This window comes from Filicampus tigris, chromosome 11, assembly GCF_054856515.1.
Source record: "Filicampus tigris isolate MCC_2025a chromosome 11, RoL_Ftig_1.0, whole genome shotgun sequence".
In the NCBI taxonomy this organism is placed as follows: Eukaryota; Metazoa; Chordata; class Actinopteri; order Syngnathiformes; family Syngnathidae; genus Filicampus; species Filicampus tigris.
The window spans coordinates 15,748,629-15,769,362 of NC_141227.1; the positions used below are offsets into that span (position 1 = coordinate 15,748,629).

General features: G+C 39.8%; 1 protein-coding gene across 28 annotated transcripts in view; it reads right to left on the bottom strand.

The window, feature by feature from the left end:
- The window catches only part of kcnma1a (potassium large conductance calcium-activated channel, subfamily M, alpha member 1a), a 159,666-nt gene that overhangs the window by 48,654 nt on the left and 90,278 nt on the right, over positions 1–20,734 (bottom strand). For 24 of the 28 annotated variants that reach the window (XM_086045479.1, XM_086045478.1, XM_086045468.1 and 21 more), the window contains exons 6-13: positions 15,233–15,308; positions 14,171–14,246; positions 12,981–13,151; positions 10,911–11,002; positions 2,857–2,967; positions 2,658–2,763; positions 1,445–1,527; positions 1,286–1,355 (exon numbers count right to left, since the gene is read on the bottom strand). In XM_086045479.1, coding sequence (XP_085901605.1) covers positions 1,286–1,355; positions 1,445–1,527; positions 2,658–2,763; positions 2,857–2,967; positions 10,911–11,002; positions 12,981–13,151; positions 14,171–14,246; positions 15,233–15,308 — 785 coding nt within the window. Of the gene's footprint in view, positions 1–1,285; positions 1,356–1,444; positions 1,528–2,657; positions 2,764–2,856; positions 2,968–10,725; positions 10,818–10,910; positions 11,003–12,980; positions 13,152–14,170; positions 14,247–15,232; positions 15,309–20,734 lie in introns of all 28 variants that reach the window. The other 4 variants (XM_086045475.1, XM_086045477.1, XM_086045486.1 and 1 more) reach the window with 1 other exon arrangement.

The following is a 20,734-nucleotide window of genomic DNA, read 5'->3' on the forward strand; positions in this document are numbered from 1 at the left end:
TTTTCAACCTCACTCAATAGCCAATAGCGAAACAATAAGAGTAACCCAGTCAAATCTGTGCATCTTTCATTATTTCTTCTATCAATTTGCAAACAAAAATCAATAAAAGAAAAAGGGACTCTGATCTTCCATGTCAGACATCATGCGTGAGACTGATTACACGTAGCACACTTTGCAAATCACTGGCCAAAAAATCTTAGCAAATTAGCATCACCCATCTGTCAAAGATACCTGCTTCCGACTAGGGCTCATTTGGGTAACTTTCCTAATACGAGCCCTGGAATTCCCTCATAATGTTTGCTTCAACCCAAAATGGCCAACTGACTACAGTATTTTCCGGACTATAAGACGGTGCACTCTATTTTGAAAAAAATAATGAAAAAAACATATATAAGCCGCTCCTATCTATGTTGAAAAATGTAATATTTAACTGCATTTACAGAAGGATTTTGAACTGTAAATGTACATGTATGTACCTGAACAGATTCTTTCCTATCAGTGCTTTTCAACACGGCAGCAACTTTGCTGATTAAAACGGAACAGAACCTAGAGAAAATAACCAGTACTTAACTTCATTTCACTGCCCGCTGCCACTCCCGTTTGTCAGTTAACGTCCACCTTTTATCGCTCTGCTTCTGCCTACCATTAATTCATAACCTAGTGCATAGCGCCCTCGCCTGTTGAACTCCTCCACCTGCAGTCACATCCTGTTATTGTCAATTGTGTTGTATTGTAATTCCGGTTGGACCGCCGCACATTTATAAAAGCCGCATGGTTCAAAACCTAGGAAAAAAAGTAGCGGCTTATAGTTCGGAAAATACGGTCTTTAGTTTCAGGTATGCCAGACTTTTGGTAAGTCCTGTTATGGTAAACATGTCTACCCAATTTTGTGTCGATGGATGAAACTTTTTTTATCGAACTTTCCAAGGGAAGGAACTGAGTGAGTTTCTGGAAGTTCTTGTTAAAGATCTTGAAAAAAAAAAAGAAAAAACAGTACATTTTCACAAGAATACACATGCTTGTGAAAATATCTGCATTGTTTGAGGCGCTTGAAATGGCAATTCATTTGTTTCGAGAATGTGATTCCAACAGGGTCTTCCCACTGATTGGTGTCGGGGCCCTAAATAATAAAGTGATGAGATCACAGAGGCCACCCAAAATGCTGGAGGCCCTCAGAGAGTCTTCCCCGGTTTCTCCACAGATGGACACGCCCCTGGTTGCTGCTAATATTTCTTGGTCTTAGGCAAGCGGGTGTCAGAGCTTTGGTCCGTCAACATTGTCTCACCTTATTGTGATATTGAAGCATCTGCGTTATTATTCTGATCTTGGGATGGTAGTTCTTGATGGAGATGACCCTATAGGAGGGGAAAACAGGTAAAATCACAATCAAACAATCAAAAAAAAAAGAGAGGGAGAACATGATCAGGTGAAGATGATGTGCTACCTCATGATGTTGGAGGCGTCTTCAGCATCAGGATCCGCGCAGTATTTATTGGCCAGGATGAGACAGGCATCTGCTGACTCGATCTATGCATGAGTGCCGGGTCGAAACACATGCGTCATTGAAACGCTTTTGATCATGATTGCGTGTGTCAGTAATGTCACACAAGCCTGCACAAATCAAATGTACTGTATCTGCCTTTTAACATGGTTCCGCTTCTGCCTCTGTTCTTCAGATATTCGCAAAGACATTAGTCATGTGATCTGTCTTGGGATTTCCCTGGAATGGATTTTTAAATGTGGATATCCTCAAGCGGTGCATTTTTATCACTGTCAAATGTTCTTATGGAAATTTGCAACCGGTGCATTTGCAAGTTACACACAATTTCTTTTTTTTTATTTTATTTTTTTTTACAAAGTTTGACACAACACTTGAAAGTAACAGACGATGATTTTTTTTTTACACAAATGAAATAAAAACTAAGATTTGTTTTGCTCACAATGTTATGTTTTATTAATTTTATGTTATTCTTGTAACAGTTGGACTTTATTCTCATAAAATTACAATACCAACCAGTCTTACAATTCCGAGATCCAAATTTTAGAATTGAATCCAAAATATTAGTTGTCGTTTAATAAGTAAATGAATCAAAAGTTGCAGAAAATAAAGAAAATGAAGGGGAAGACAGAATATTATGAGAATAAAGTCATACTTTTTTGATGAAATTGTATGTATTTTTCTACACGCCTACAGTATATTGTGACAATAAAGTCAAAGTACAGTAATAAATTAAGTTGTAATGTTATATAAAAAATTACAAGGAAAAAGTCATTTTTGGTCCTCATTTTACGAGAACAGTCATAATTTTATGAAAATACATTTATTGTCCCTGACTTCCATAGCAGAAAACACCGTCCAAATATGTGTACACATAATTGACATTCAGAATAAATAAAATGTCTACTTTAATTATGGTCATTATTTCAGCCCGTTCCACGCAACCGTATTGCATTTTGTCGATTGATTTTTCTGACCACGTCGTGTCACTTTTCGCGGCTTCTCGCTCAAAGACTTTATATGGGTCACATTTCAATTGCCAACCACAAAAGTTTGCTCGTGTCTGAATCATTTCAATGGTACATGTCGGTTTGTTGAGTATCCGCGCTACATTTCAACGGATCAAAAGCACTCCAAAAAGCGCTTTACTGGAATGTACCTTGACTCGAGCCAGGTCGTGAGGATTGAGCACAGATCCCTGGTAGAACTCTACTTGTGTGAAATGGCGTTTGAACAAGGCTTCCAGCTCAAGATTAGGGGAAATACTGGCACAAAAGGGGAGATTTGTCAATACATGAATGCATACTTCCGATACGGCTCGCCTTGTCAAGACAGTGAGCACAAATATGTGAACTTACTTATGGAGAAAAACAATTTCTACATTGACATCATCCCTGTCCTTGTGTAGGAAGTCTTTGAGGAAGTTGGAGACACTTTCGAGGGTAATATGACCACAGACCACAATATGCCTGAAAGGGAGGGAGGGGAAGAAATCATTTTGAGTGGGCAACATAAATCATTGCAGACACTGGCATGTCTCCCAAACATCATCAGCCAAAACCAAAGCACCAAAAGAAAAAAAACAAAAAGGCAAGAAATGTCTTTTCAAAGAAAACACATAATTGAATTATATCGTTTTTGCCATTAAAGTGAATATTTTCCCCCCTTGTCATGAAAAGTGGTTCAAACCTGCAGGACGAGCGCAATCAAACACTCAACTGTGAGCCACTTTAGCAAATCTAAGTTATAATCACGCGGCCCGCAGCGGTCGGCCCGTCATCCGTTCTCAATATAAAAGTCGTCCCTCCGGCCAAACCGCCCCCGTGTGAGCGGAATGGATGTTGACAAAGACATGCACATCAATATGATCGCACTCTTCTGCAGAACGCTGCGAAAGACGTTCAAAGGGATTCGGGAGGCCTCCGCTTGACTCAAAGTCTAAACAGGACCCGGTGACAAGAACTTGGCAAGAGCCGGTGGCGGAGGGATCTGACAGGCGGTGATTGCGGCAGCGCGTTAGATCCGTGTTTGGGTGTACGCACTGCAGGCTATAGTGATCAAGTGCAAATGTCAGCTACTCAGCCAAACAAAAGCAACGCTGATGAAAGGGTGCGGTCTTCGCCTAACTCTTATTCTGCGCGATCGTCGCCATGTCGGTTGGGTATTTGTTGTCATTGTCGTCTGTTTGGTTATTCCAACTCATGCTGTGGGAGCGAATAGCCTGCGACGGAAAGTAAAAAGACCACGACTTGACTCTTCACACTGTATGTTCTGGTTTTGTCCTGTAGATAGATGCCAGTTACTGGCGTTTTGTTTAATGTCAAAACAAATGAAGAAGACAACAATGTTTGTCATGGCCGGGGTCTTGGAATGATAACGCTAAAAGTGCTAATAACAACGGTAATGCTTCTCTAATCGATTTATCTTGAAGTGGGCAGAGAAATTCATCGCACAACTAATCAGAAGAGGCCAAGTGAGTTGGTCGACCATCTTGTGTTTGTCGAGCAGGATCACTGCCCAAAAACCATTTAACCGATTTTAAGGAACATTTGTGTGATCGGCAAAGATTAAAAATGGGATTTTCCCCTCCTTCAAAAGGTATTACTTCAACCTCCACTAACCAGGACATAGCCTGCTAACAAACAAATGAAAAAGTTGTAAAGCTACCAGAATCAAGTTGTAATTTAACGATGAAAATGTTGCAACAACATTAAGGCATTCAAAATGACATTTATTTCATGGAACATTCAGAATTTACTTGTGTATAATTACGATACACAATGTTTGAATATTAATAATCAGGTCACAATTCTACCACAAAAAGGCCTTCTAAGAAAATATTTGTATTGCAATATTGTAAGAAAATATTACTAATATTACACAAATAAAGCTGTCATCATATGTCATCATAAACTTGTGACTTTTTGCTTGTCATTAAAATGAAAAATTCTCAGCTATAAGTGCCGTATATTATGTCTAAATTTTCCAATGATTAAGTCATAGTTTTATGAGAAATGCTAATGCTGCGGTTGTGTGTGTTCGGGGGCTGGGCAGGGGGGGGGGGGGGATGGGGCTACTCCTATGACAAAAATAGACTTTGAATCTCATTGAGAAAAGATAAACAATTGGAAGAAAAAGGTCAAATGTCTAACACAATTTTCTTCACTTTTATTAACAATTTAGATTTGGTAGCAGTCTCCCCTCTAATGAGGACGTTTAAAATTTGCGTAACATCCTAAGTATTTGGCGCATGGAAATATTAGTGGCTCTAAGTATTCCGTGTGGGGTTAAGCTCTCTAAGTGGTATCCCCCTTGGGGTGATTCCTTTCAAATAAACTGTGTGCAGCCCAGATGTTTTAACTAAGGCCGTGATGAGACATTGTTAACTACGTAGTTCAACGATGAAGTTAAATTTGAGTGTGATGGCGTTCTGTTGCCAACATCGGATCCAAATGTGCCCTTCTACTGACACAGATTAGTGTGGACGCTTGGCAGACACACTAATTACCCGATGGACATGTGTAACGATATCTCATAATGACGATGGGCCCCATCCGCTACTTAGCGGGACGTGCCAGGAGACAATTGAGACACTTTAGTTTTGGCCTGGCACCGAACACCTCTGCACTCACAAGGATAAAGTTACTCTTTCCGAAAATTAACTGCGGTTACAGTGTTCGCCATTCATGTTCCTATTCACGGCCATAGATTTGTCAGCGTTTTTTTTTGAAGTCGTCGTTACGTTCTTGTACGGCGGGGGGAAACTTTAATAGTTGGCATCTTAAATTGTATGGAGTGAAATCAGTTGGAGGAAATACAAGTTGATGTCGGTGGAGAGCTGCGGTTCCAGATTGATGGGGGCGTCCGGTAATGGACGTTGTGGCGCGTGATGGTCTTCCCAGATGCCCTTTAAAATAATCTAACTGGCAGCTGTGATGGCTAAGCAACGAAGAAGGGCCGTCAGGTCTGATGAGCTGACATATGTGTGGGCAGCTAGCGGCATTTGGCACGAGTGGACGGGAAACATCGCTCATGTTTTCCCTCATGCTTTCAGTGACTCTATGTCCTTCTCCAAGGTGATGAGCATTGAGCTCTACTTGGTTTGTGGGCAGATGTTATCAAATGCAGCAGATATATGCTACAATGCTTGGCTAATAATGAGACGTAGGGCAGGTAGACCGATAATTACGCGAGGGAACGTTCATCAACGTCGTTATAACGTTATTATGATTATACTTGTAAAGTGGAAATAAATGCGTTGTCGTTCTGATACACCAAAGAGCGTTGTTCACAACCCCGCCAAATCGTAATGATTATAAAAAGAATCACGATGTTTCTAAAATGAGGCTTTGAAATCATGAAGAATCAAGCCGTTGTCTCCACTCTTAAACGTTTTGGCACGTCAGCTGAATGTGCCGAAATCACGGCCCACTCAAGTGCCAACTGTCATAGCTCTCATTCACTAAATGTGACCATTCATAGTATTTATCATTTTTAAGATATTTAGCGATTTCCAATCTCTTTAGGATTAAATTCATAACCCCAATTACAAACTCAGTTCCAAAAAGAAAATAAAGCAACAATAGTTATTTGGTCAGAGGCGTTTTAAGACCTTGAGGATTAAATGTTATTTTGAACAACAATTAATTGGGAAAGAACAATTAGAGACTTTTTAATTGTCCATGAACATCCTGATAACAAAAAGTCACTTAAAAATTGTCTGTTCAGTTAGTAAGGTTTAATAGTGACAACAGTTGTACCCATTTATGTATTTCCTATGGGGAAAAAAAATCGGAACAAATGAGAAACTTGAGAGCTTCTCAACACCAAATCCTTCCATGTTGAGATAAAAACATTGTGGAAAAATATAGACTAGCAAATAAACATCCACCACTATTTATCTCGTGAAAAAAAAACAAAAAAACAGTTCAGTTAGAATGACTATACAGTTCAGCTCCATGTTATATCATGGATGTATAATAATACATTCCCATCAGTTGAACCCAAAAATTAAATACAGATTTGACACAATTACGTTGAATGCAAGCGGGCAGTACAGAACATGCACACAGAACATGCAGTCGGGGCAACATCCCAGGATGTGGTCTGGAATGATTTGAAAATGAAAACCAAGAGAGCTCAAACATCAGCAACAGACACAAAAACTCACTACTGCTCTAATCCTTCGCTTAGCCGGAACGTGTTTGCATTGTAAGTGCCCGAATGGACGCTAATTTGGAACTGCAACTTCCTTTCATGTGGCCGGGGCCGTTTATTTACCCAACTGCAGAGTGCCAGGAATCTTTTAGAGCAGTGGTGTCAAAACTACGGACCGGGGGCCATTTCCAATCCGCCGTCCATTTTTTATCAGGCCGCGGCATATACTGAAAATAACTTTTGACACGGCCTACAATGTTATTAAAAAAAATAAATTAAAAAAAAGGGTGGGGTGGGCAGCATTATGAGTGTAACTGTCGAAAAAGTGCTGGGACATAACAGGGATGGTCACAGAATTTCTCTTCATAACACCGTGGAGAACAAAGATAATTCAATCTCAGAAACAAAAATGGTTTCTTCCACTTTCTGCTTAGTGTCAAGGTCCGATTTGTGAATATACAGTATCACATTATTTTGTCCTCAAGTATGGTCACTTTAGCACAGATTGCTCTTGTTTTTGGTTCTGCATGTGGAGATGAGATTCAGCTATACTAATGGAATACCAAACCTAAAAAAATAATAACAATTATGTGCCTTATCACCTTTATCTGAAAGCCTTGACATAGCAGTTTTTCAAAATAATTACATCATAAAAACAACGTCTAATCGGATGACTGATGATATATATATATATACTGTATATAAAAATTGTCCACGTTTTGGAGACCCTTTCAACGTAATAATTTTTTAAAATGACAAATGGTCATACGAGTTTTTCACAGAATAGCGAAAAAAATATTTGAGGATAATGACAGTCCACAAGTGCATACAAAAGGTAGGCAAAGCAACAAACACACAAATACACACTTTCTCAACAATTTCAATGTAGTTTTTTTTTTTTTTTTTTTAGAAATGGCTCAGAGTTGTTGGCTCTGACAAAATCTTTTCAAAAGGTAGATGTCGCAGGGTTCGGGACCAGATTCTGTGCCAACCCCTTTTCAAACTGAACTCGGCTTAATGGAAACCATAATGGAAAACACAGCTCTGCTGCGAGAGCAGAGCTGCCAACTCAACGCCACGCTCGCCATTATTTTATCAACACACACAAGCCCGGCGCCGTCACTCAGCTGGCGGGTGTGCGCTACGCTGCGCAGGCTAGCGCGAGCATGAAAGAGAAAAATCCCTATAGGGCTTCCTCTCACGTTTTGCGGTTTCAAATGACAGTGCCCGTACAGAAAGATTCAATTAGAGCAACTTTCTTTAATAGTTCACATTGTATCGTGACCTCAGCTCAGTAATCAGTCAGATACTTGTAATCGCCTAATCTTATTTCCATGAGAGCTTCCTTCAATGCATGTCAATGGCGGCCAAAACCTGGCTTTGTGTATAATATGCAAACCCTAAACACATACATACTGCATCTACTGTACGTGATCATGTCTTTGCTCTGGGTTGATATCGTGATTGTAACCACATGTTCTCTCCAGAATGAAAGTGGAAGGAGAAAATAAAGTGTGTGGGAGAAAATATCCTGGGTTTTGACAAGGGCTTCTCTCAGCACCCATTTGTGAGTCCGGGCTGAAGTTACTCGCCAAACATAACATTTCATCAATCTTGTGCCACTGACAGGCGAACACTGTTGAACAAAGGCTTTTCTTTCTCTTCTTCGGGCCTCTTTCTATTCTAACATCTGACTCGCTGAATTATTTCCCAATCGAACGGAGATTGGAAAAGAGAAGACGAGGCAGCATCACTGAAGATGCCGTAGAAATGAAAAAAAAAAAAACAACGTTTGCTGAATATCAATGACGTTTGAGCCACAAGGAGAAGGAGAGCCACAAGGAGAAGGAGCACAACACTACAACGAGCACTGCGTACAGCGTCACATGAGGACTCTCATCTGTGAGAGCCTCTGAGGCAACCAGACAAACAGAGGAACCGGGCAAGCACTGAGAACCAAGCAGGGTAAAAAAATAAAAATCAAAAAAATAAAAAATGAAAAGAAAGCCAAAAGCATTCGAGAGCCTCCAAATGGGAGCGAGGCGAACCAGCATTCAAGGGTGTGGGAGCTGACTGAAGATCAGGGCCAGAGTGGTGTCAAGCGTTGATGATGTCATGGGGGCGAGCGGTGACAGACAACAGGAAGGTGGCTTTTTCACAGTGCATGAAGAAGCCACGAGTCTGCGCGTCATTGCGGGGGACATGCCAGAAATGATGCGGCCGAACAATACGCGAGCCCACAAAAGCATGCAAGCAAAATGAAATCAGAAGAGGAAATGGATCATTGATGATACTCCAGTGGACCACCAATGCTAACGCATTTGCAGATGTTTTATTTATTTATTTTATATTTGAATCCATTGAAGATTTTCATGACTATTTATGTTTCCTTCTATCATTGTTATAATGCTCACACTGACAGCTGGAAGTGAACACAGGCAACATCCAAACACTGCACAGGATAATCAACACAAGTTTAAGAGCAGAGTAGTCATGAAAGCTCTTTTGTCAAAATCCAAATTAAACGCTGAATGTTTCAAGCAATCAAGAAAGAAAAGCACAGCACACAAATGACTTGAGGAGTTTTTGGGCCACAGTGAAAAGGACATAATGAAATCACAAGAATAATAATTTCATTTTGGGAGGAAAAATGGTGCAATATTGTGACAAAAAAGTTGGAATATTAAAAAAAAAAAAATGTATGCGACTACAGCAAACCACCGCCATGTATTTGCAGTTCGCTATTTCATAAATTAATCTATTCAACAGTTTTTTTCTGGGCAACCTATCCATAGCTATCTGATGAATTATTTGCCAATTAGCATTTTTTTGTCCTCTTTCTGCAATGAAGATGGCACCGAGCCCAGGCTAATAGTAAAATAATAATTGGGGTCAGTGAACCGTCAAAGAAATTGATCTCTTGAATTTTATGTCAATTTTACTCTAAAAATGATGTTTTTTTTGTTATTTTTACAAAAACAAAGTTGCAATATAACAAGGTAATTTTTAAATGATTAAACAAATTATGAACTAAATAAATTGACTTTGTGAGAAAAGTCATGAAACGATGAACACAAAAATGTAATTTTTTTTTTTTTTTTTTTTTTTTTTTTTTACAAAAATAGAGATTAATGTTACCAGAACAAAAACAGAGAAAACTGATATATAGATATATAATACTGCAAGAGATAAAAAGTCATGTTCAGACAATAAATTAATATTGCAACAAAACAAAACAAAATCATTATATATTACATTATACTTAATTTGAAGGCGATACGGTGGCCTGAAAATTTTTAGCTGTAAATGTTTCATGCATTTTAAAATGGAACCAAAAACCAATACAGCATGCAGAGTTGCATTAATACTATGAAACTATCTATAAATACAAAAAGAAATATTCGTAAGTATACTTCGCTTTTCTTGGCCACCAAGACAGAAAAACAAAGCGATAGAGAAATAAATAAATAAATAGATAAACGACTCGACTATTCAATTAATTGTCGTTGATTTTGATTGTCTGTGTTGCCGAGACTTGGCGACTAATCTTTACAGCCCTATTGTCCGTACACTGTAAAGACTTGTGAGGAAGTGTAAATTTGTTCCAGGGCTTCGCATACTATTACCTCATGAATTTATGACTGCTGGTCTCAGACTTTTGAATTTTGACATTCACTCATCGGAATTGTCTTTATTCATACAACATTGCATTTATTCCCATAAGACTTCAAACTTTTTTCACGTATCTTTTTTTTCCTCGTAATGTTCTTTTCAGTGTGGCCCTTGGATGAGCTCAGAGTGAGAAAGAGTGAGCAAGAAGAAGAAGATGTCAAAGAGCAAAGAGCGTAAAGATGCATGAACATGTGAGTCTTAATGGCCGAGGTCTCCAGTCACGCAGTGTGACTTGTTGTTACCATTGTTTTTAGTGCTCTAAAAAGTCAGATAACACCCCCCGGTGACTGTTACACTTTAAGTGAAAAGGGGTTGGGGGGCGGGGGGGCGGGGGGAGATTGGGGTATTAGGGGCGCTCTTGAGTCACACAACCACACCTTGTCTGCGTTCCAACTTACTTTCGGCCTCGTGTCGAGTTATAACTCCCTCCGTATTTCTTCCGATTAAGGATGAGAGCAGCAATTTCTGGCACGTAGCGAGCAAACATGGCCTACATGCATGGAACAGAAAAAATAGAACAAAAGGCATGCAGAGAGGGTTCCACCGCACACTGAACAACAGCAGAACCGTCTGGAATACTTACTTTCTCCCATTAACCGCACTATAGGAACCACCATATTTCTTGCGGTTTCCTATTAACTCTATGATTTCAGGGACGTAGCTGGCAAACATGGCCTAAGGAGAAGATAGAAGACAGAAGCAGAGGCTAAAAAAGAGACTAAAGAGCGGGCGCTGGGGTGTGCGTGAACCCACATTTCCCCAAAGGAGAGAAATATGACTTTGCTTTCGAAATCCAGTAACGCTCCATGCGTTGATGGAGACGTGAGACATTTTTCATTTTGGGCTTTTGGGGGCAATTTTATCACAGCAGGTTTACGTTGAGTCTGTGATAGAAGCAATGCATTTTTTTTTTCCTCTCGCAGCAAAGCAGATTGTTAATAAAAAAAAAACCTATGTGCCATGTTTTGTCCAACAAACACAGATGATCGGGTAGGTTGATTTGAATAGACCCTCCTGATGCCCCGCAGCTGCAAAACACATTGACACTCATTTGTCGGGGTTTGGAGAATGAGCTGAATGCATTTTGCGGAAGCCTCATCGACGCTACACTCGTTTACTGTACACGGGTATTTTCAGTTCAGCATTTTCGGGGTAGCCTCATACGATCCCTGGCTTGGAAACCATCTGCGGGTTGGTGTGATTATTCCGACTGGGCTGATGATAGAAAGCAACTTAAGGTGGAAGCCTAAAGTTTTACAGAGCTCTCAGCGCTGAAGGAGAAAAAACAAAACAATAATACACGGCTATCACCATGGCCATGCCACTAGAAATCTTCACACAGCTGCTGGCCCTGGCTGTGCTGACGGTGGCAGTTGGCTAACTAGAGCTCTCTTTTTGAAGCAACAGAGGATGGCGGGGTCACACACAAACCCACTATAAGGTATTTGATGTCAGTAATATCACCATACAATATTATCCTGTGATCAATCCCGATAATTTATTACCGGTACATAGTTACACACATTCATTTGCAGATCGTCAGTTATTGGTTAAAAAAAAAAAAAAAAAAAAAATAGTCCTTTATGCTTATTTTTTGATTGGGTAAAATGATAAAAGTTTTACTTGGGCACTGTCTTGTGCAATCTAGGTTCAATTCATCAATAGTGTTTTTGTCTGCATTTCAGATATCGAAAATTAAACTGTAGGATGTTTTTTTTTTTTTTTTTTTAAATCAGGTAGTCCCTACTGCGTTACAATGTTGTACTGTATTCCATAACATTATTATTATTATTATTATTATTATTATTATCATTAGTTTGTGTGAAACTATTCTGCTGCTTTCTCTGTTTGCTCCTGCCTCAAACTTGTTTTTTTTCTCAATTTTTCATCAAGGGAAAAAGATTCATTGACTAATACTTCTGCTTCAGTTGAAAAAAAGTACGCTGTTTTGACTCCTTTTATTTTGCTGTTTTTTATCGAGTCTGGGTTTGCGACGTGTTGCGACGTGTGCACAAATTCGGGTCATGTCTTTTTAGCTTTTGTAGCTTCTCAAAAGTCGTATTTTGCGAGTCTTTCCCAAATTGCTCTCATTCCCGGTGGTTCCAAAGTACAGCAAAACATTGGATCGTTGCTGCTTGATGATTATTTTCACGAACTCTAGCACGTGGTTTAAATGCACCTCTCTCTTATTATTAGCATTAATGTGGCCGGACAGTACTTGGAAAAACCTGAGGGGAGGTTGCTGTTGCTGTGGTAACAGTCAGGGCGGCCTAAGCCTCATCTCCCTGCCCCTGTGTTTGTTGGAATTGTGGGAAGGGACACAAGAGGGAGGGTGTCCTGAAACCGCAACTGTGAATATTAACAATATCAGTATAAAATAGCGCAAAGTGAGACATACAGAAAGGGAAGGGCAGAAAGGAGCACAGAGTAATTACGATACACAAGAGACAAGAGGCTTAAGGGAAGGATACAACTGCACAAAGGTTTTCTCATATTGGAATGTTAAGAAAGTGTCACCTTAGCATTATGTCATTTACATCATAATCAAGTCTATGCAGCATATTGAAAGGGGCAGACAGGTTTTAAGGTAAGAAGTTAGGGGGAAGGGAATAAATGGGGGAACAAGGGAGGATGGATTAAAGTCCGATTTTACCAAACCGCCGAGGATGAAGAAGACCATGAACAGGCGCCCCAAGGTGGTTTTTGCATAGACATCCCCGTAGCCCACTGTGGACATGGTCACCATCAGTAAGTAGACACACTCCCAATAGGAGAGCGTCTGGAAGTTTTGGAAGTTTTCCCAAGGATCCCCTGAGTTTTCCACCTAGGATGACAGGAGGGGAGAGAGAATTTGTAAACATATTCTCTGAGCACAAAGCCATACAATCAAGTTGATTATTTCAAAGACGAGTGGGCCAGCTTTCATCTTTGGTTGGGGCAAGAAGCTGTCACTAAACTGATCTTGCACTACCATCTAGTGGTAATACTGTTTACTGCAGCAGTACTGATGAAAATCTATTTTTTAAACGCACTGCGGCATGTGTAGCCTTTTTTGCCATCTAGTCCACAGAATTTTCCACTAATGCGACGTGTCTTTTGACTGTCATTATAACATATTACATACACTGTATTAGACCTACTAACCAATGTACGTTTTATGCCACAGCAGGCCTAAATGAACAGCATTAGTAATTACTAAAATCATTTTTTTATGTTTCTGTAGTCAGTATGTGAAGAAGCTCTTTAACCTAAATTATTTTTATTGGGCAATTGAAGTATTCCACATAAAAGCATGTCATGATGGAAGGTCTCTTCTGGTTTTATGACAATTTGTTCCGCACTGTGCCTGCTGGAACCTACTTTTCCCACCCACACATTTGTCTAATTTATCTACTTTTTAATCTAAAGCAGGCTTCACACATACTGTTAATGTTCATTTTAAATGTTCAAAAATGATTATCCTTGTGTGTGTGGTGCAGCCACAAAGTCAGAATAATAGCCGGTAGGTAGCGACCTGAGGCTCACGCTGTTGCACGTCACAAATAGAGGAAAAACTGCTTGTGTTGACAATATGACATACAATTTGAATTGATCAAACGTAAACTATCATTGAATGTGAGAAACAAGTTGAATAGAAGATGGCAATTTGTCAATTTGGTTATTTTATTCCTCTGTATAAATTACCGTGCTAACCAGACGAGAAGGGTCTTGAGGTTGAACTTGTTGAAATATTATGTGACACGTAGGATTATGCACGGATGGGTGGCGCCCCTGTGGGAGCTCTCGCAGTGGCGGCGTTAATTAATCACCGGACCGCACTGGATGTCATTTCTGCCCACTTACCAAATGTATGAATCCTGCAGCGGTGAGCCATGTGCTTATGAAGATGGAACACAGGTTCACCAGCTTGATGGAATTGCTGACGAGAAGAAGCGCAAAAGACAACAAGTCATAAAGATGTTGGCGGGAGGTTGCTACAGCGCAAATGATTGACTCTCATTTTGTACAAAATTCAACAATCAATACTTGGCTGCAACCACGATGTTGATTCATTCTCAGCTAGTTTGCCGTCGATAGAAGAGCAAAATGACACCGGCTTTAGGAAGACCTCTGTTATGGCTCCTCCAGGCTGCATTATTCTGCTAAATCCCAACACACTGACGTGTGAGCAGAGAGAGGTCTTCTCATTTCATGAAATAATATTTACCACAAAAATATATATATGAATTGATTTATTTTTTATGATAGTTGCCCAAGGAAGTATCATCAAATGCCCATCTCTGAAGGACTCCTCAAACACGGTGGGCATTTTGCCACTGCTGTCGACTGAAAATGACATCACAGTTGCTCAGAAAACGACCAATCATGACTCAGTTTCAAAAAACAGGTGATCCGCGATTGGTCATTACCCCTTTAAGTTAAAAACTGTTTCAAGTTACTCCAACAGTATGTTCAAATTCTACTATTTAAAGTGCATTGCTTTTGGAGAAAATCCTATTAAATCCTTGCAAGAAAAGCCTCTGACTCAACTCCATTTTTACATTCAAGATATGATTTGACTTCATGTAATTTATGTGCATATTTACATGGATAAAATGGGAAATTAATCACAAAAATTATACTGATTAGATTTGACAAAGCACACTGTAAATCTTAGTTTTGCATAACTGTGAGCCTCCATCAGAGACTAATAATTAACATGTCTTTTATAATCATAGTCTCTGTACTGCAGAATTATGAAATATTATAATTATTTATATCCCCGCATGAACCCATAATTGACTATTGAAACATATAATGACGCTACTAAACATGGCTCTTATACTTTGTACCAATATCATGATGCGATGGGCGTGTGAGTGAATGTACTATGGAAGCTGGATGTGCTTGTGAGGGGAACGTTACCTTGTTTTCAAGATATTCAAAAACTGTAAGATTTCCGAGAACTGTATCAATCTTAGCGCTCTCAGGAATCTTAAACCTACGAGACAGAGAGAAGGAAAAATAGAAGGTAAAGCATAAGGAGGGAATAGATGTATTTTTTACAATAACACGTCGAAAACATGGGGGGGGCAAGCACAAAAAGACTGCTGACACTTCGCTGCACTCTCGATGATATCTTTATACCTTTTTGCATCTTAAAATGGCTTAGTTATAAATGAGCCTCGATCTGGACCACAGAGCAGCTCGCTAGGGATTATGATGCAACACCTATCTCGTTGGTATTTTAATAACATGAGTAATCCCCCGATAAGGCTGTGTGATTGTGTCCCAACACTGTATGTGCGTAACGGGAGAGAATGTATACCTCAAACAATTAACACCAAAATGATTACAATTGCCCCGAAACTTATCGAGGAACACATTTTGAAATCACAATAATTAAACCCGTGAGCAGTGAATGGGCCCTCGAGCGGAGGACTCAATGAGCGAACAAAAAGTTAATCGTAGCATCAGGAACGCTGAATCAATCAGGAGCAAACTTTTCAGCATGTTCGCCCCCCACCACACAAAAACAAAACATTTACATTTGCCATTTAGTTTTTTGTGGTTCAAATTTCCCGATTTTTTCTACACCCGAGTACGTAGCTGCGATATTGGTTCTGTGTTGAATGGTGATTTATCAATCTTTGCCTTCCTGCACGAAATGATGAAAACTCACATTTCTGCAATTGAGGTAGCGCTGACGGTTTTAATTTTGGAACATTTGGGGTGATGGAATGGGAAGTGTCAGTGGAAGACGCAAAAAAAAAAAAAACTATCCTAGTTACAGAAAAGAAACCTTTTTGTCCGATAGCAACCTAAAATCCATGTTTTGTTTGATTTAACTTGTCCCAGCTGAGTAACAATTGAATGTATGTAACCATTCTATGTAAAATTGTGTTTAAAACTTGAGGTGGCACACCCCAAAAAACTGCTCTGGGAGAGTCCAGCATCAATTGTTACAGTACGCTGAGAGGAGTTTCTTCTAAGTGATATGACATGACTCCTCCTTTTGAATTCAGAATCTCCAAGATTTTTTCACGGCCGTTTCGTATATGTGCAAAGCTTTCGCAAATGTACACCCCAGGGGCGGAGCCAGAACGTAGCTAATGGGTGGGCCTGGAAAAATCTGGGTGGGCCTGAAGATTTCTCTCACTTCGCACAATCCTCCTGCCCCGACACATTGTATAGTCAAATAAAATGACAAACATGAATAATATGAAGTTCAGATCTTCCTTGACAACCACAATTATGCCATTCTAAATCAAACTCAATAAAATAAATAACACAAATAATTTCATAATTTACAAAAATTCAAACATAGATATTTTTTCATGAATCTCATTGGGTGGGCAGTCCTACTCATGGCTCCGCCCCTGGGGGGTGTACCCCTGTCAACAGTAATGACAAAGTAAACACATAAATCCCAAGAAGGCCCTTACAACTAAGTTTTAACATTAATATGGCTTCAAAAGAATATTTTTACCCCAGTTGGAGAAGAGGCGCAAACAGCCCCGGAAAGAATGGTATGCTCCGGTCTGCCTTTCCTGCACCGCCAATGCAGGATGGCTGTGCTTCACTCGGTAGCCGTTCTGGAAAAGATCGCTACAAGACTTCTTCCGTCGAGGCGTCTGCTGGAGCTGCTCCAAATTAACCTCGCCGAGAGTGCGTCGGTACACGAGCAGCCTTGGCGGGATCATGGCTTTTTTTTTTTTTTCTTTTGCTCTCCTTCAGCCGAGTTTGATTCTTAAAGCCTTCCCAGACCGATGTCTTCAAAGTATAAAAAGTAATAAATGAAGACGCAAGAGACTCCGTCCAGTGTTAAGAGATCCAAAGGAGACGACTCGGTCAGTGCCGACAAACGAAACACAGCTATAACTACGAGACCTCTGAGAGATTATGTCCCTCTGAGCCAAATATCATCTCATTTTATATATATATATATATATTTTGTTTTTTTCATTTTGTTACAATGCTTTTAATCCCAAACATTTTCACCGTTCATCGGCCTTCATAATTCATTCTCATTGTGCTTTACCTAAAATCCTTTTTGTCAAATGAAAAATGAACCTTGCAGGGGATTTACGACAATGAAAACATCAAACGGTGACAATCCAGAGCAAAGAGATGGACAAACCCCGACTGACTCCCGCTTTATTTTCCACAAGGCAAAGACATGAGCAGTAGCTCATCTGTCAAGTGTTCACACCAGACAGATGCACGGAAATCAATTTCTGACAGGAATGAAAATAACAACTCTATGAATGCAGAAATGCCATATTTCCTCAAAGAGTGGCCTTGAGTGCATTGTCCACTTAAATAAACAAGAACAATATTGTTTTTTTTTTTTTCAAAGGGCAGATCGCCTAACAGTTACAGATTGGAGAAAGGGTTGTAGGTGCGTCAAACATCAATAACGAGGGTTACTAAACTTGATGATTTGATGAATGATTTAAAGTGCTAAAATATTAACCCAACACAGTTGTATTTACATCCTGTGGCAGCCTATAACAAACTTAGAGGAGCCACTGGCACCAAGATGGACAAATAGGTAGCTTTACTTGCTTGACAATTGTTGTAGTAAAGTCATTTGTGCACTTTCCAAAGCCTGATTCAAATAAAATATTAGTTGTACATCTTTGGCGTATCATCTCAAAGAAAAACACCCTCCGTGAGGCCTCGCAAGTCAACACTGCCAGGACTGTAGTGCTCTTGGCAGAACTAAACCTGTAAGCGAGAAGTTTTGAGAATTGTTCCTTTGAGAATAATATAAGAAAGATGCCTGTAAAGATTAGTCAGTGTTTGTTTGTTTTTCAACGGTTCTATTCTACAGGAGAAGAATTGTATTTAAGGACCAAAGAAAGCTCTTAAAACAGCCTTTGAATTGACATCGATTTTGTAGTTGATGATTTTACATTAATTCCAGGATTTTACTCAAGCGAATATCTGTTACAGGCATTGTAGAAAATAGTACAAGAAAAAAATGATTATGATGATTAATTATGGAAAGTTGTGCGATTACTGTTATAAGTTACAAAATTGGAATCACTTGACATAACTAATATATCGGTGCTGTCCTGTGAAAAACACTTATGTCCATTTATTTAGTTTGTTTCTTTCAACGTGAATGGGGTTTCTGCATCACAGACATCCCATTAATGTGACAATTAAAAAAAAAATCAAAATTGGACATATGTGTTTTTCACAGGACAGCGATGTATGTACAGTATATATATATATATATATATATATATATATATATATATATATATATATATATATATATATATATATATATATATATATATATATATACAGCGTTGCCCAAAAAATTGTGATGGTGAAGTCCAAAAAAGAAATGTCAAGTATAACCAAAATGGTATTTATTTGCCGAAATAAATGCAGTGCAGTGTCTCTCTTAACACGTGTTGTGTTGCGCTTGTGCATGCAAAGGCTGGAAAAAAAAATCTCAATGAATTTCCGGTGCCTCTGAAAACACGTGCGCTCGTATGAGGAAAATCTCTTTGCCACACACGCCAAAGCCTCTTGTACACACGGGGGGTCGAACACACATGTCAGCTGGCCAGATGCTCATTGAAAAAAAAAGGCTTTTCCGGAGGCTTCATTGAGGCTTTGCGAGGCAGAGCGCATGTTCTGGCATGGGCCGGCGCACCGGGGCCTTTTATCAATCAGCAGTCTGCAGGATGCTTCATCTGGGATTATACCCTGCTAGGATTTAGATGATGCCATGCTCAACACAAACTCACAGTCATTCATATTGAATGATGGAAATCTGCATCTCATAACCTCCATGTTTTTAGCATCCACAATAGCGGTCCGCAAGAGTATTTGATCTGGCCTGCCAGGCAATTCGAAAAAAGATAGCAGCCAGTATTTCACATACTCCAAAATTTGGGATGCAGCAGTAACCCTCTCCAACAGCGTCTGTGCCATGACCCCTATACGTGAACAATCTCTTCAATTTCTACACCGTGCACCCTCATTATGGTTGCAGGTGACCGAGCCTCTCGAGGCTGGCTTTCGGCGAGAGGTTAGGTTCATCCTGGCCTTGTTGCTAGCCAATCACAGGGAGTACAAACAAACATTAATGCACACTCACATTTGAACCTATGAACAATTCTTAGTCTAAAATTAACCTTATATGCTTGTTTTTGGAATGCGGGAGCAAGCTAGTGTGCCACGAAGAACATATAATAATGATGGTTTAGCTATTTTCTAATACAAGGCTTTATCAAGCTTAAGCGTCATGCAAATTTGTATGTCCAACCTAAATGCACACAAGGGCTTGCTGCTAGCTAGTGAGGGAACTTAATCTCCATATGCACTCGTGGGCACGCATACCATCAACATGCAGTGCACAAAAGCACCACTTGGAGGCAGTAGTAGTTTGCATTATGAGAGCCAGTGCATCCCGGACATTTAGCTGCTTTCACCAACACGTTCTCAAAAAGAGCATGATAAATTCATTGATTCTATTTACAGAAACCAACTGTGTGGCTCCCTTACCGACGGACAATTAAAGGTGGACTAGCTATGGAGAGTTATCATATGCTAATCCCGTCGTTCTCTTGGGAGCAACACCAATATAAATCAGTTAAAGGGGGATTAATTTCTGCATGGTCTCGTTCATTAGCCGCACATCTCTATTCCGCTCCATCGCCACTTCACAGGGGCTGTGCACAGAGGACAACTTGACATGCACATAGTGTCTTGTTTGTGCTGGTGCACGGTGGGCTGGACGTCACGAGGAGTCTGGGAGGCGCTGTAATTATAATGCATTACAACTTGCTCGGGTGTGTATCCCTTGGGCGTCAATGTAAACAAAAAGGACGCATTTGGGAATGCATTGCCTGACACTGCTTTAGCAACTCCATTTGGCTTCCCTTTAAGGGATACAATACTGTAAGAGTAGACACTTCAGTAAATGAATGGGGCAGTAATTACAGTTTCGTGTATTGATTGGTAGGGAACCCATTACACCTCTACTTCAATGTACAGTAATTTGGTCGAACCATGACCACTAAACCACAAAAATTCCCTAAAATGACACAAGATGGCGCCAAAGCCCTGTCTAACAGAAAAGTAGCTGATTGGTGTCAAGGAAGTATAATGACGGGGCATCAATTACTTTTTTTTTTTTTTTTAGTTTGCAGCAATGCTCCATCCCTTTCCCCTGTGAATAGTGGCGGATTACTGTAAAATTAAAACATTGATGAAAGGCTTGACCGGTCATTAGCCATTGTCCTTTTTCAATTTTCAGATATCGGCAAAAAAATGGCATGTTTGTAGAGCAATTAACATTGCATCATCAGAGGGCAAGCCAACATTTTAGATTGGTCATTAATTTAACCCATGTCGGGGCTTGTAAATTGATTCGTGGAACAAATATACCTAAAATTGATG